Raw genomic sequence first — 16,582 nt, 5'->3', positions numbered from 1 at the left:
CCGACTTTTCCCGCCTGCGAGTGCCTATCGCGGACACGCACTGAACTAACAGAATGCCGAGTTCTCACCCCTTCCTTCCTTCCTTATCCCCAACCCCCACCCCCAAGCAACTCAATCCTCTTGGCGGGAGTACCCGACGCCCTGCGTCGTGACGTCACAGACGCGACGTTCTGCGTCTGTGCGTCGGGCGCCGTCAGCGTCGGGCGTGTCCCAGGATGCACTGCGCGGGGCTGGCTCCTGCCCACAGTTGAGCTCGGCCTCCTCCTCCGTCTCCTCGGTGGAGCCGAGCGGAGCAGAGCGGCGGTCCCGGTGGGTCTAGGACGAGTCGGGCGAGGCTATTTTCTTCCCGTTCTTCTCGAGCAGTCGCGATAGCCTTCCTCCCCCTGACTGGTGGGGCGCTTGAGCCCGGCGGAACATGCGGCTCCAGTTGCCCCGCGGCGAGGCCGGCGAGTGAGAAAGAGAGGGAGGGAGGAGGGGAGGACGGTGGGGCCTCCTCTCGCCCCCAATCTGCTGGGCCCGGGGCTCTTCCTCCCCCAGGGAGGCAATGACAGCGGCTCCGGGACCGTCCCCGCAGCAGATCAGGGACCGGCTGCTGCAGGCCATCGACCCCAACAGCAATGTGAGTAAAGCGAGATATGCCCAGCAGGGAATGGGCAGCTTGTCTCAAACTACTTGTCTGTTTTTCTGTTACTCCGTAGTCCCAGGTGACATTAACCATGCTGACTTAAGTATGGTGGATTGTAGTCCACCACATGTGTAGGGGCACCCGGCTCTAGAAGTCTTGGTCAAGGATTAGAGAGAATGAGAACCATTTTTTATCCTGCTTAGGGGTAGTAGGATTCCTGTAGTTAGATTGTGGATGTATCTGGGGGGGTCTGAGAGAGACAGCCAGTCGATAGATTTATCTAAACAAATTATACTTCTGCTAGGGATGGTGGCAGGAAGGTTTTGATTCTAAAAGCTTTACCCTCTTGTTGGCTTCTCTCTCTCTTCCTCCATTTGCCTGGCTATTGGAGCAATTCCCCTTCCCCCTCCTGTCCCATATTTTGCCAAAAAGTAGGTACTGCAAGAAAAAGATTGACCAAGCTTCTTGTCTATAGTCCCCTTCTGGAGTCTCTTTGGATCTTTTATAATCTTCTGAACTGTATTCTGTAATGCCCAATAATTAATGCTGCCTGAAGCTTATTTTTAGTCCTTTGCTGGTCATTTACTGTACTCTCATTCTCTTCTCCCAGTTGACCCAAACATATAGTGTTTTCTGTCTGACACCATTTTCCCCTCCCCTTTTTTGCTTCTTCAGAATAGCATAACTTGTGTAGTATGAGCTATATAATGGTGGTCTGCCAGTGAGCAAGAATTTGGTACTTATTTGAAAGGTGGCTTGTGATAGTTTGGGCTAATATTTTCTGTTTTAAGGGCTTCTTGAAATACTTCATCTTACCTCTTTCTCAGAGCATCTATGCTTTCTGTACTTTTCCTTGCCTTGCTTTTGTGTATTGTCCCTAATCTTCCTTGTGTTAGGTATGTGTGAATCCACTTTGTACAATCATATTCTATGGGTCTGTGCAGGGAAATTTTACTGTATTTTTGTTCTTGTTCTTCGAGTCCCAATATATTTGTAGAGCAGGGTCCTGAGCTGTACGCCTTTGATTATTTATTACTTCAGCTTTCGGCATCTCTAATTCCTCCACACTCAGCCTGTATTTTCTGCAACTATTCCTTTCTATGCTGCTCTTATAACCCTGTTTTTGAGGGGTGAGATGGATATTATTTAAGCAAAGCATAGTTATCCTGAATCTTTGGACTTCTTATTCAATATAAACATATAATGAGTTTATTTTTATTTATTATACCTTCTAGGAAAATAAAAAATGTTATATTTTACTTAAAATATTTTGTCTGATAGTGCAGTAGCTCTAGTGAGTAACTACAGTAACTTGTAAATTACTTGTCTGGTATATCATGTATATTATTTGCTTATTTTCTATTGGAGAAAAAAAATGAGGCCCAATGGAAAGTGCATAAAATTATGTTTATCTGCATGGAAACTTCCCCAAAAAAAGACTCATATATACGAGAGCTAAAGAAACAAATTATTCTCAAAATTTGTTATGCTTATCATTCAGAACATTTATATTGACAATTATATTAAGCTGAACTAAAACCAGTGTGCTGGCCTTCGTTAAGAACTCTTGGGAGTTTATCATTTGCCATATTTCAAATCAGGCCCTTGCGTTACTACTTATTCTTTGGCAGTTGTCCTTTAGCTGCCATCAGTAGAAAGGCTGTGTTTATGAGTTCTTTTGTATCACTGTGAGTAAGTAAAAGAGATGTGCTTTTCACTACTGCGCTCTACATCTATGGAGATAGTCACTTTATATCAGGATAAAGATACATGGCATGTAAACAGTCCTGTTGTGGAAGAGCCAATTGACTCTTGCAGGCTTCCCTTAAGCTTTCATTCTCTCGAGAAAGTCTGAATATATTTACATGTTTATGTACGTTTTGGTTTCTTATTTTAAGTATGCGACTTATCCTTCAAATGTTTGGAGGATAGTATATGCTTTATCAGACATATGTATTCTTAAGATACATCAGGAAGTTATGCCATTTTTTTCTTTCAAATCTAGGACTGTTTATTGACTTGTTTTAATTTATGCTACACTGTTCCTCAGAATGAAAGCTTAAGGGAAGCCTGCAAGAGTCAATTGCTCTTCTACAACAGGACTGTTTACATGCCATGTATCTTTACCCTGATATATAATTTCTTGTGTGGCCAATCACACTTGGCCAATAAAAAATTCTATTCTATTCTATAAAGTGACTATTTCCATAAATGTGGAGCACACATACGGTGTTTTCCCTAAAATAAGACCCTGTCTTATATTTTTTTGAACCCTGAAATAACCGCTTGGCCTTATCTCCATACGCTCAAAAACCCGATTGGGCTTATTATCAGGGGATGTATTATTTTGGGGAAAACAGGGTAGCATACATAGTGCTCCCTTCAGGTTCTTTTCCTTATTACAAGACACCTATGAGTTGGCTGCATTGAGAGAGAGTGACAGGCCAAAATCACTCAATGAGCTTTCATGGTAAAACAGAACTACAGGTAGTCCTCAACTTACAATAGATCATTTAGTGACCATTGAAAGTTACAGTGGCACTGAAAAAAGTGAGTTACGACAATTTTTCTCACTTACAACCATTGCAGCATTCCCCATGGTCACTAGATCAAAATGTAGATGCTTGGCAATTGACACATATTTATGATGGTTGCCGTGTCCTGGGATCATGTGATCACCTTTTGTGACCTTCTAACAAGTGAAGTCAGTGAAGAAGCCACAGTCACTTAACAATCTTGTTACTAATTTAACAGCTATAGTTACACTTAACATCTGTGAAAAGAAAAATTGTAAAATGGGGCAAAACTCAGTTAACCAATATCTTATTTAACAACAGAAATGTTGACCTCAATTGTGGTTGTAAGTTGAGGATTACCTGTAAACCTGATTTTCTCAGTCCTCTTCTAAGAATACCTTAAATGCTATACTGATTTTCATTTGTTGTCTAGGTTAATATGATTTTGGTATTGTGGAAAGTATTGTGTGTCTGTCTAGAGTCTAGACCATGGGTGTCAAACTGGATTTCTTCGAGGGCCGGATTATCATTCTCCTTGGGGAGGGGGGGTAACGGGATGGACACCTCCTGCAGCATCCTGCCGGCCAAAACGGGGCACGGGGGGCCGCGTGCCCCATTTTGAGCCTGGACAGTCTCCTGCAGCACTTTGCTAGCCAAAATAGGGGGAGAGGGGAGGTGTGACTGTGCCATGCCCCGTTTTCAGGTTAGATGGACATAGTAGGGCCATGTGCTACACCCCATTTTCGGCCTAAACGGCCTCCTGCAGCACTTTGCTGGCCGAAACAGGGTGCGGGGAGGGGAGGGTGTTTTGGCTGCCAGAGGCACTGCAGGCTTGCCCTATGCTATTTCCAGAACGGCCCCATGGGCCAGATTTAAGCACCCCTGGTCTAGACATAGCTTTTGTCCCTATGTGATAACTTTTGTCTCCAGGCAGTTTGAAGTAATATCTTGCAGCTCCTTTCTGATGGATTGAGATGACCCCAGCCTCACTAAATAAAGCAGAATAACTGTGTTAAAACACATTTATTTCCTTGTCTTTTCCTGGTCACCCTCATTCTCAGCTGATGATTTCTCCTTTTTAAATTTTAAACCACACTTTTATAAAATAGGTGATATATAAATATTTTTTAAAAAATAAGTAGTGTACTTCAGACTCTCTTTTATGTTTTCTGCCTTAGTGCTATGTACAATAGAACCCATATTTCATAGGCAACAGTTTGGTAAATAAATCTAAAAGAATTGTGTGGTTTTCTTCACTAGGCACTAGGTTGGAATGCTTGGAACACACTACCTGACTCTGTGGTCTCTTCTCAAAATCCCCAAAGCTTTAACCAAAAACTGTCTACCATTGACCTCACCCCATTCTTAAGAGGTCTGTAAGGGGCGTGCATAAGAGCACAAACGTGCCTACCGTTCCTGTCCTATTGTTTCCTTTCATTATATCCAATTAATATAGTTATTACACACTTATGCTTATATATATATATATGCTTATAGTTATTTAGTTATTTTCATGCTTATGCTTATATATACTGTTGTGACAAAATAAATAAATAAATAAAATAAATAAAAAGAAAAAAAAACAGTCCAATGGCCTTTTGAAAAAGCATCTTTGAGACAATCATGATCTGGATGATTGAGAATCTCTATAAACACACAGTCCTAGTTGAAGTTCAATATTGTTTGTTTGCTTGTCCAATCTCCAAAATACCTCCAATCTTTATATACTATAGTAGTAGAATTATTTATAAAAAATGTGAGTTGCTGATTTTTAGTTGGTCTTAATAAAAATGCCTCACTATTGCCAGCCATAGATTATTAATTCATTTAATTTACTTTTTCTGTTGGTAACTTCACAATACTCTCTTCCTTAGCGGTCTTTTTCATAAACGTTTTATACAGTAAGGGACAGAATAGTTCATTTTTTAAAAATGCTGCAAATTTAGTGCTTCACTCCTTCTGGGGGTTGCTACTATTAGTTGGGAGCGTATTTGTGTTGCATGTCATGAGGAAGAAGATAAAAATAATGGAAATGTGGAAATGTATTTAGTTACATATGTGTGTATGAACATGTCCTGATAATGGCATGTAAAGTTATAATGTAGGTCACTGAGCTGGTGTCATGGCATTTGGTGTGTCCAGGGAAATGATCATAATCACTTTAATTTTTGGAGCCAATGCTATGGACCAAGGACATCTTATTTATGGCAAATCTAGTTATGTGTTTTATTTGTTGGACAGCCCTTCAAGCCATTCTTCATGTAGAATAATTAAGCTGCTTTATATAACTAAGATTGAGAATAAAATCCCAATTCTGGCAATAATAAATTTTAGAGTATCCGAATAAAATGAGATGCAGTATGCTGGAAACAATCTATTTAAGTCATGTGTCTACAGGGTGACACTGAAGAAACCCAGAGAATTAGAAATATTTTCACTTACCATAAAAAGTAAGCAACCCCAAAGCAGGAAAAAAGAGTTCTAGGCACATATATTTTCAGCAGAAAAAGCATCATCTTTTGACACTACCTGCTTCAAATATTTCAATACTCATGTAGGGAATTCCAGGGAGTCCACTGACATAGGCAGCTCTACTGTCCAGTGTGACATAACAAGATGTAGCTGAAGCATAAGCTTTTCTCTAAAAGGATACTTACTTTCTGTTCATTTTTCTCCACAGATACATAACATGGTGGCAGTACTGGAAGTGATCTCCAGCTTGGAGAAATACCCCATCACCAAAGAGGCACTTGAGGTTTGTTCCTACAGCAAGTATTCTTTTCCCGATAAGAAAAAAAGCATAGAATACTAGAAAATGCCAAAAGTAGGCATGGTATTTAAAGTTGTAGGAGGAGTTATAGGACGATGTAGGAGGACATGTGATGTCACACCTGGCAAAATATGGCATACTTCACTTAATCCTCTAAGGAAAGATTGATGGCAAACGAGGTCCAGGCATAAGAACATCATGGCTTCAAAATCTAAGGGACTGGCTTGGACAAAACTCAGCAATACTTTTTTGTGCAGCTGTTGATAAAAATAGGATCGCCAACATGATCACCAACGTCCGATGACTGTTTTGGCACAAGGAGGAGTAGGAGTTCTATGTATCACCTAGCTTATTCCAGTCTAAATACTTACATTTGACTTCTTGTTAGGCTTGATAATACTTTGTGATTGAGAGAAATGTGCTCTCACTGTTTTGACACAAGAAAAGCAGCAAACAACAGGATTTTACTGGTCTGTCTCTGAAGGCCCAAAAAGCTTCACATGTCCCAGCAATCATACAACCTTATATTTCCAGTCTTTATTTTGACTGACATTCTGTCGTCACCCTTAATGTCACCTCCACCATGGGAGGGAAGACGAAGCTGTTCATCCAAGAATTATGGTGATTTCACCTCTTCTTTCTTGAAATAATTGCATTTTTAGATTCTTTTTCTTGACAAGAAGACAAGCCCAGCATGAACAGATTTAAACAAGCTACTACTATTTCTTGTAATTCCAATAAACCTTTTTTTATGTGTGTTTATTATTTTTCAGTTTCAGAATTTTGTAATGTCTGCCGACTGGAAGTGTATATATCATACAGAATAAGGCAGAACTGACTTTTTTTGATTGCGTGGCTTTTTCCCCCCTTCACCTTCCTCTGTCTGTCTGTTGATTAAAGGAGAGAAGAACACCCAAGCAGTGAATTATTTTGGTTGATAAAAACGTGAGCCTTTTAAGCCAGACAAATGTGCTAGGAACTTATCAGGATGTGCTTGGAATGTACTATAAACATTTTCAATTATTCAAGGCTTTGGAAACTTCCCAGTCTGATTTAATATAAGCAGATGCATGAAAACAAGTAGAAATAAGAATAACATAAACAAAACTAAGAATAATAAACATAATTTAAGCATACAGCCTCACACACACACACAAAATAAAGCATCGCTTTCACTTCTTGTCTGCTAAGAAGATTTGGTCCTCTGAGAAGACAGATACTTAAGTCCTTTACCTGACATATTTTGGCCACAGTTATTATCTTAACCAAATGGAACTTGATCAGAATCATTTAAAGGAAATGCAACAAGCAAGGGCAGATTCACATCAAGCTTTTGGAGTTAATTTTTGTGAACGTTTGCAAATAGGTCATTTTGAGCCTTAGTGAACTGGATAAAGTCACGTATGATAAAATGTCCATATTCTGTGACAGTTCATGGATTTTAAACTTTCCTTGTGATAAAAAAATTGACTCGCATAAAGAATGAGTATTGACAGCTTGCCTGAACTTGTTAACAGCTCACCTATTGCTGTAGCCTGTGGAATTACATGGAAGCTGCCCACAGCTTTCTCTGCCAGCATCAGTCAGAAACAGGGAATGTAATTCATAACTGGTTGATGCTATACATTTCATTTGCAGTTGAGATGATTCTCTGCTTGCCCTACCTTATTAAGTACAGAATGGCTTGCATTTCCTTTGTTGATTTTGATTCACTTACAATGGTACCAGCTTGATTTATTCTGCCATTTCAAGGTATATTTGGACGGTCTTTATAAGGATATTCTGCCACACTAGATTTGTGTATATATTCATGTTTGATATGATTATAGATTTGGAAAAAAATTAACCAGAGAACATTCTGCTTTACCTATCAATTTATTTTTTTACTTCCTTAAACATAGGTTTGATTCAAATGCTACACAAAATATTTTTTCAGTGTAATATTAAAATAAGTCAAAGTATTTGAAAAATGCACTTATTGTAGCATTGGTATTATAAATGTTAAGAATGTATTTAAATAAATCCAAATATTTATTTGGGTTTAATGTATATTTTTGAAAATACAACAGTGGCTTTGTATTGATTGAAGTTTTAGGAAGATGATCATTTATTTGATTTAAAAGCCCTTAGTGCGCTATATCTAATAGCGCTTTCTGTTTTTTCCCCATAATGATACAGTAGCTTTTTGAAGTAGGCTGGACTGAGAGTGAGCGACTAGTTTAAAGTCACTCAGAGACCTTCTGTAGTTGTGGGTAGATTGGAAGCTGAGTCTCTACTCTAGCCCAACAACTTAATCATTATATGACACTAGTGGTTAAAGTATTAAAATTGTTCTAATTTAGCATATTTGAATCATGTGAAAAACACAATTTGATGCTATAGTCGATTAGATTTTTATCAAAATATAGCCACCCTATTTGATTTACATTTCGCGGATTACAAATTAACTTTAGCAAAAGGAGCCATTTCTCAAAAGAGAAACAATTTTTTAAGGAAAATATGCAATCAAAGAAAGTTTTCTGGATAATTTTCCACCTCACAAGCTACTTTGCTCCTTAATTGTGCTTTTCCCACTTTTCTGACTGTGATTAAGAAACGAAACTCAAAGTCAGCTATTGAATTGCCCTATACTCCTTTTCCTCTTCTGGGCTTTGTCAGAACATACCCATTGAGAGAACAAAAGAAGTTTCTCCATTAATGATATTTGATGAGGTGTCTTTTAAAATAATCATCTTTGTGTTGTTCTTTTTTTAAAAAAAAAAACCCTTAGGAAACACGGCTGGGGAAGCTCATCAATGACGTGAGGAAAAAAACCAAGAATGAGGAGCTTGCTAAACGGGCCAAAAAACTGTTGCGGAATTGGCAGAAGCTGATTGAGCCTGTTTCACAGAATGAAGCCACCTTGAGAGGATTGCCAAATCCACCTGGATCAGCCAACGGTGGGGCTCACAACTGCCGAGTGGAAACTTCTCCTGGGGCTGTGATTGGATCTAAACCCATTCAAGATGTGAAGAATAGAAATGATGTCCAAAAGCTGCACTCTCCAAAGCCAGGGAACCGGAAAAGGCAAGGTGAACCCAAGGATGGTCTTCCTCTGCCGATACCAAAAGTTTCCAAAGCCAGTTATGAAGTATTACAAAACTCTTCTCCGCCTCCCACCAATGGGATTGGTGGAAGCCCAGAGAGCTTTCCTAGCCCTCCAGATGTGAGTCTTCTCCCAGGGCCAGAAGGCAACAGGGATGAGGTGAGTGAAAATGACAAGCCCAACAAGATCCCCATCAATGCAGTGCGGCCTCACACCAGCTCTCCAGGACTCTTCAAAACTTCCGGGACATCCTTACTGCTGAAAACAGCAGTGCTGCAGCAGCAACAGCATGACAAAGCAGAGGAAGCTGCTGCCAATCAACCTAGGAGTCCCCGTTGCTCCTCATTCAGTCCCAGGAATGTCAGGCTGGAAACATTTGCTCGGCAACATACCACGTACTCCCCCAAGAATTTGACGCTTGCCCCATGCCCACGGCCCCCTCTTCTGGATGTTCCAGTGCCCTTATCGCCACCTCCCCCCTCTCTAGTACAGCTGTCCCCACAGCCAGCACTAGCAAAGAGACTGGAGGCATCTCATCAAGTGGACCCTGAAGCATCCCTTCATGATCAGGAGCAGCCAAGAGTGCTTGAGGGCCAGCTTCAGCTCAGTGCAGGAGTCTCTCCCGGCAGTGGAGCAGGCTCCCATTCAGTAGAGTCTTTGGCACCCTTGGTTGACTTATCCCCAGATGCTTCGAGGATGGACAGTGACAGCGCTGCCTCAGGGTCTGACAGCAAGAAGAAGAAAAAGTATCGGCCCAAAGACCACGCGGTCAACTTGGACGGGCAGCTGATGGAAGGCGGGGTCAAGCCTGTACGGTTAAAAAAAGAGCGGCGACTGACTTTTGACCCCATGACGGGCGAGATCAAGAAATTAGCACAGAGGGACTCTTTGCAGGTGGATCTTCCTGCTCTTGCTGAGCAGCACAGGACAGGCACAGATAAGCAGGAGCCGAAGCCACCTCTGCAGAGTCCCTTTGAACAAACGAATTGGAAAGAATTGTCCCGGAATGAAATAATTCAGTCCTATTTAAACAGGCAGAGTAGTTTGCTGTCCTCCTCAGGGGTGCATACTCCAGGGGCTCACTACTTCATGTCTGAATATTTAAAGCAGGAGGAAAGCACTAGGAGAGAAGCCCGGAAAACTCATGTCCTGGCGCCACACAGCAAACCTGCAGACTTGCCTGGGGTAACGCGGGAGGTGACACAGGATGACCTTGACAGGATATGCAGCCAACACTGGCCTGGCGTGAATGGATGTTATGATACACAGGGTAACTGGTATGATTGGACGCAATGCATATCGCTCGATCCACACGGGGATGAGGGGCGCCTGAACATCCTGCCTTACGTCTGCCTAGACTGAGTACAATTTTGCTAAGATGCTTTTTTTACACTGGCAGGTTAGTAAAGTGGGCAGGTGCTGTGTCATCTCCCATCTACCCCCATCACGCTGAAAGAGGCTCACAAAGCAGAGAGGGTGTATCAGAGAGCTGGACGCTGGCAGTTTCTTCTTTCCTGTTAATTTTTTTTTTTTTTTGTGAAGTGCTGCTACCAGTTTACTAACAAAATTGCAAAGGGAGGCATAACAAAAGGTTTGATTAAAAACAAACAAACAAGTAGAGTTCTGAACTCTAGCAAGCCAGCTGTTAGAAACAAAGCAAAACAAAAGTGTTCGTTTTCCAAAGGTGAAAACCGTTTCCAGCTATTTGTGAATGCCAGAATCCAAGGTCAGGCAGGTACAGGTGGGTAATTGTGGAAATGAAACATTTAACACAAGAGTAGTTGAGTCTATTTATTTGTCTTGATTTGATTTTCTTAAAAAGAAATAATATGGCAGTGAGATGTTTTAAAATGAACTGTGCAAAACTGTAGGTAGTTCTTCTTTGCGTTACATCTCTCTTCAAAAGTCCCCCTGAGGTGGAGATGTGACTTGCAATGATTTGTGCTCTGCGGTGCAGGAAGGGCCAGAGAAAGAGAGAGAAAGAGAGAGAGAGATGCCCACCTTTGGCTTAGCATTCCGTAGACTTTCACGAGGCATAGTCTGGTTTCAGTTTCAATTCAGATCCATGAAATGCTGCAAAAAAGTGTTCACAGTTCTCCCAGCAGCAGCACCACCACCAGCCTAAGCACGTTGACCCCCTTTTCTGCAGATTTTCTACGGGAAAGCAGGGGGTAGTGGCGGAGTGGAAATTGGTGGGTTTTTTGTTTTGTTTTTTTTTTCTGTTTAACAAAGAAAATTCCAACTTGTACCGAGGGTGCTACTAGTTTGTAAATGTCCTGTGAAGGGGGAGACAGAAGCCTGTTTGTATGCTGGAAATATACTTGTTACCATTCCTTTAGATATTGTTTGCCTTATGGATATCCATCACAAAAGCGACTTGCAAAAACAGCCTTAGTGAATGTACAGTAACTAGACTTCTGTGTTCTTGGGCACAGAAGGGAGCAACTTTGCTATTGGTCCTTTCAGTGGACACATTGTGATATAAATGTGGAAATAAAAAAATTTGCACAAAATACACTGTCACTTTCTAATATTTCAAAAATGGCCAGGTATAGATGAGGGTTTATAAATGGGGTTGCAAGTGGAAGCAGAGTTCTTCTTGTCTCCTGTTGGGCAATTAAAAGATTGAACTTATAAAATGTATGTTTTCTGCACCCACTAAGTCTGTGACTAGAGATGCATAACTTGAGGCCATGGGGCCCTGTATATCCTCTCCTCCCACATCTGCCTCGGCTGCAGCTCCCAGAACTCTCTTCAAAAGAGCTACTGAATTGTTAACTGTATCAGTGAGAGAAGAGTTATTCAATATGTGGGGTGTAATATTAATTGCATTTAATTAATTCAGATTCAATTTTAAGTGTACCTTTAAATTAAATCAACTTTAGTCTTTGTCCTGGTCCTGCATGTTTTTTGAGCATGATTCTAACATTCCACTCAAATACCCAGTTTGATTATTGTCTCCAATCCTCAGCGGAAGAACCTCAGCTGCAGACAATGCTTAGTAATATCTCTCAGGAAAACTAAAGATAATGATTTGTTTTATACAGGTAGTTCTTGACTTGCAACATTCGTTTAATAACTGTTCATAGTTATGACAGTGATTTAAAAAGTGACTTCTGACCAGTCCTTGCACCTACGGCTATTGCAATATTCCCATGATCATGCGACCAAAATTCAGGTGCTTCGGCAACTGGCATGCATTTACAACTGTTGTAAATACATGCCAATTGCCATCAAGCCTGAATTTTGGTCGCAAGACTATGGGGACACTGCAATGATCGTAGGTGCAAGGACTGGTGTCTGAAGTCACATGATCACCATTGCAACCTTCTTCCCAGGGGGTTTCCAACAAACAAACAGTCAATGGAGGAAGCTGGATTGGCTTAATGAGCAATTGTGATTCATTTGACAGCCATACTAAAAGTTTTAAAATTGGACACAATTGCATTGCTTAGCGGATGTTCTAGGCCCAATTATGGTAAATTAAATATCTATTTTAATTTGCAAAGTATTTTATAATTTTCTATGAAAAGTGCTATATAATTTATATTTTAGATCTTCACTATACTGTGCTCTCATGACCAATTACTAGAAATAGTGGCAGAGAGAGTTAGTCCAGTAATATCTTGGGAGACACAGCTTTTCCATTGCAATGTAAAAACAGTGTGTCTTTAGATTTAAACTACAGGTAGTCTTCAAATTACTACCACAATTGAGCCCAACATTTCTGTTGCTAAGTGAAACAGTTGTTAAGTGAACTTTGCCCCATTTTATGACCTTCCTTGCCACATTTGTTAAGTCAACCACTGCAGTTGTTAACATGGTTGTTAAGTGAATCTGGCTTCCCTATTGACTTAGCTTGTCAGAAGTTTGCAAAAGGGGATCATGTGACCCTGGGAAACTTCAACAGTCATAAATATGAATCTATTGCCGAGCATCTGAATTTGACTACATGACCATGAGGATGCTGCAAAGGTGGTAACTGAAAAATGGTTATAAGTCACTTTTTCAGTACCAGTGTAACTTTGGTCCCTAAATGAACTATTGTAAGTTAAGGACTATGTGTATCCTTGAATATTTAATCACATAAATTGGATGACAATCAGGATGTGTTATTGCAAAATTTTTGACTTTTTGTCAGGAGAAAAAGAGCAATTTGTGTACTCCGCCTTTGGCTAGCTAGTAAAACGTGATCAAGCAAATGTCGAACTTCAGCCCAAGAGATTTTTTAAAAACGTTTGTCCACAAATTGAAGGCTCTCAGAAGGCTTGAAATCTCTGCCTTATGTTGCGTTCTGTGTAACTTTTTGGTCTTAAGTTGGCATAACTGATGACAGAGTTTGTGGGAGTTGCAGTCTGGAAGGGCATGTGTTGATCTGTTTTTGGATTAGTTGGTTTATACAGTATTAGTCTTTTTTTTTAACTTTCCATGCTATACCAAGTTCTAGACAACAGATGTGCAGTCTCTATAAATAAAACTGCAAGTGTTTCCCAAAACAGACATGTTTCAGGGGAGCGTATATAGTTCTAGTTCATACAGTAACAGGCGGTTTATGTTTGCTAGTGAGGGGAATTTGTGACATTCAGATACAATTTTCCATATTCCGCATCATTCATTGTAGCTGCTGAGAGTAATATGGAGAGTCACTGCCTCCCTGTTCCTCACGCAGTTTTTTTTTAAATACCACCCTATGTGTCTTAAGAACTAGAATGGAATAGCCCAAAAATTCATTCTGACTTATTCTAGGCGATTTCACACATGAAAACACTCCAATTTTTTTTTTCTTCAAGCAGTTGTTGCAGTCATAAAAAAGTAAGCTCTAAAAATCTCTGTCAAAACATAGTTTTCTTATTTCTTCCCCTTGTTTTCTTTTAATTTCTACACAAGATTCCAATAAATGAAGCTCTCCTGTCATTTTCTGATATTTGTTTAAGGTCATCTTCTTAAAGCTACTACAGTAGGAACAGAAAAACAAATATACGGCCATGGGACCCGATAAGATCTTTTAACCTTTGCTGACTAGCACAACCTTCCCTCCGCATACAGTGCAATATTCCTGCTACCAGTAGCTCCACCATAATTGAGCGTGTTTGCACAAGATGCCTAACAGTCTAGCACTACCTGTGGCATAGTTACTCAGCCACTAATCTGATGCCAGATGATCAAACAAAAAAGACTGATATAATTATACTGGGAGCAATGGCTTGAGTTGGTATCTCAACTATTTTTGTGGCTGTCAGTTCCTGGTTTTTTAAAAAATATGCTGTAAAAATTCCACAATGGCCTGATGAGAATCAGAGTTAACAGGTGTTGTGAGAGAAAACTACTTCCAGTACCTTCTTCCTGTAACCTTGTAGTCCCTCTTTCACCCTCCCCCATATGCATGGGAGAGAAAGGATGAGATAAGAGTGTGTGGGAGAAACTCTTCTCTTGTGGCTGTTCTCAATTTTGTTTCAGAGAAATAACCCACCTTGTTAACCCTTACTTCAAGGTTTGAATGATACTGGGAATCATGAATAGATAGAGCCTCACCCAGTGACTAATGTTGAATATGGAGTGGATATTGAGGGTTTTTTCCCCCTAAAAATGATTTAGTTTCTAGGTTTGGTCATCACATTGAGACCCATTGATGTGTGGTTTACTAAGTAATGTGAATCTGTTCTTTGGATAGTTCTGAGGTGATATTTCTAACCCGTGATGCCTGCCTGGAACTATCATTGGAAGAATATTTTACTTCTCTTGGCCTGTGATTCCTGTTTGCCCGTAGCTAATTTTAAATTTATTTTCTTTAAATTCATGGTTAGGTTTTGTACGTAGGCTGATTCAATTTTTTTAGTAAGCCACTGTGGTGAGTGCTGCTGTTATTGGATTGTGATTTTAAAAAATGAGATTCTAATTCACTGGGAGACATTTGGGCAGTCACAATTTCTTAGCCAGACCTTCATCTTGATATGGTGGGATTGAAGAAATGAATGTTGTGTACATCACTTTATTTTATACTGGGTATTTTGTCAATGTTTATATATATTTTTGCAAAAATAAACTAATAAAACAAAATGGGAAAACAAGACAAAACAAATTTAAATAACAGAAATGTGTACAATATGTTAGAGAAACCTGACCTGAGCCCACAAGTATAGCATTGGCACCATTTAATTTTTTTAAAAAATTAAAATAGGATGCAAATAGCTGCACTTAATTCATTGACGCAAAAGAAAAATGGGCAATTTAGCAAAAGAAAATTCAGAAAATTCAGAAGGGATTAGCCTGCAAACTGAGGCTTTTAAGGCATCTTGAGGACTTCAGGATTTTTGCCAAGTCATCATTTGCTAAATTATCCCACTCCAGATAGTATGGGAAAGAAAAGGAAGGGCAAGCATGAGTTATAGGCTTATTGTAATTATGTTTTTAATTTTGAGAACACTATCAAATACTAAAGGTGTAATTCAAATAACGTGTTAAATTGTATTGCTATGGCAAATGCAGTTCTCAGGCCCAGGCTACTTTGATAGTAAAATGAAATATTTGGGAGTGCAAAACACTTGAAAATATTTTGACATCTAAATTGCCAATGTGAGTATTCTGACTTTGATACGAAGAATTTTGTTTGAGGATGGAACAAGATACTCAAGAAATTCTGAATTTTATTCTGCAGAATCCAGGAAACTTGCAATATTCCTTGAGGTTTTATCCTGAGTTTAAACAGAATCACTTTTTCTGCTTTGTGCAAATCCTAGTGGAATCCTCGATACCAGACGTCTGTAATTTCATGTTTTGGACTTTATTTTGGGAGCTCTGCTTCAATGGTTGTGTACATTACTCGAGGATAAGCAATGTTTTGTTGTCTGTACAAGAGTATCCACCGGCAGCTACATACGCCTAAGTAGAAATGATGCTAAGGTGAGCATTGTCAACCTGTTACCTTCTCATTTTAGAGATACTGTTCTTAGTTTCCCTGGTGGCAGCATAAGATCTACGCATTGTGACTGCAGCTGCAGCACCTGATGGTATGTAGAAATACAGTTAGTCCTCAACTTATGATCACAAATGAGCCCAAAACTTACGTTGCTAAGTGAGAAATTTGTTAGTTTTGCGACATTTTACATTTTTTCTTGCCACATTCGTTAAGCGAATCACTGCAGTTGTTAAGCATGGTTGTTAAGTGAATCTGGTTACCCCATCGAGTTGGCTTGCCAGAAGTTTGCAGAAAGATCACATGACCCCAGGACAACTGCAACCATCATAAATGCGAGTCAGTTGTCAAGCATCCGAATATAAATCACATGATGCTACACATGATGTCATAAGTCACTTTTTTCAGTGCTGTTGTAACTTTGAACAGTCACTATGTGAGCAGCTGTTAAGTCGAGGACTACCATAGGTAAGTGCAGGCGTGAATAAATGAGCAATGTGGGGCTTTGGGCTTGGAAGAGATGGAGCTTGCGCCCTCTGTATCTTCTTCCAGGGAACAACGAAAGCCTAATTTTATTGGTGATATTACTTAACAGATTAACAGAGTTGGAAGGGATCTTGTAGGTCATGTAGTCCAACCCTCTGCCCGAACAGGAGACTCTACACCAGGGGTC

General features: G+C 40.0%; 1 protein-coding gene across 2 annotated transcripts; it reads left to right on the top strand.

Annotated features, from left to right (window-relative positions):
• Nucleotides 1-200: 200 nt before the first annotated feature.
• MED26 (mediator complex subunit 26) lies at nucleotides 201-12,097 on the top strand. 2 transcript variants are annotated; one of them, XM_058163207.1, is made up of 3 exons: nucleotides 201-619; nucleotides 5,822-5,896; nucleotides 8,682-12,097. In XM_058163207.1, the coding sequence occupies exons 1-3, from the start codon at nucleotides 545-547 to the stop codon at nucleotides 10,356-10,358; spliced, it is 1,827 nt and encodes a 608-aa protein (XP_058019190.1). In that variant the 5' UTR covers nucleotides 201-544; the 3' UTR covers nucleotides 10,359-12,097. The 2 variants fall into 2 exon arrangements, with proteins under 2 accessions (XP_058019190.1, XP_058019191.1); XM_058163208.1 differs by lacking the exons at nucleotides 201-619; nucleotides 5,822-5,896 and adding an exon at nucleotides 5,910-6,532.
• Nucleotides 12,098-16,582: the final 4,485 nt, after the last annotated feature.

This window comes from Ahaetulla prasina, chromosome 1 (assembly GCF_028640845.1).
Source record: "Ahaetulla prasina isolate Xishuangbanna chromosome 1, ASM2864084v1, whole genome shotgun sequence".
Taxonomy (NCBI): Eukaryota; Metazoa; Chordata; class Lepidosauria; order Squamata; family Colubridae; genus Ahaetulla; species Ahaetulla prasina.
The sequence above is the reverse complement of the archived record's forward strand: the minus strand, read 5'-3'. Positions and strand labels throughout refer to the sequence as shown.

Coding starts and splice junctions, on each gene's coding strand:
- MED26 (XM_058163207.1), top strand. CDS start 545: ATGACAGCGGCTCCGGGACCGTCCCCGCAGCAGATCAGGGACCGGCTG. Junction 620..5,821: donor CCATCGACCCCAACAGCAAT/GTGAGTAAAGCG, acceptor TTTTCTCCACAG/ATACATAACATGGTGGCAGT. Junction 5,897..8,681: donor TCACCAAAGAGGCACTTGAG/GTTTGTTCCTAC, acceptor AAAAACCCTTAG/GAAACACGGCTGGGGAAGCT.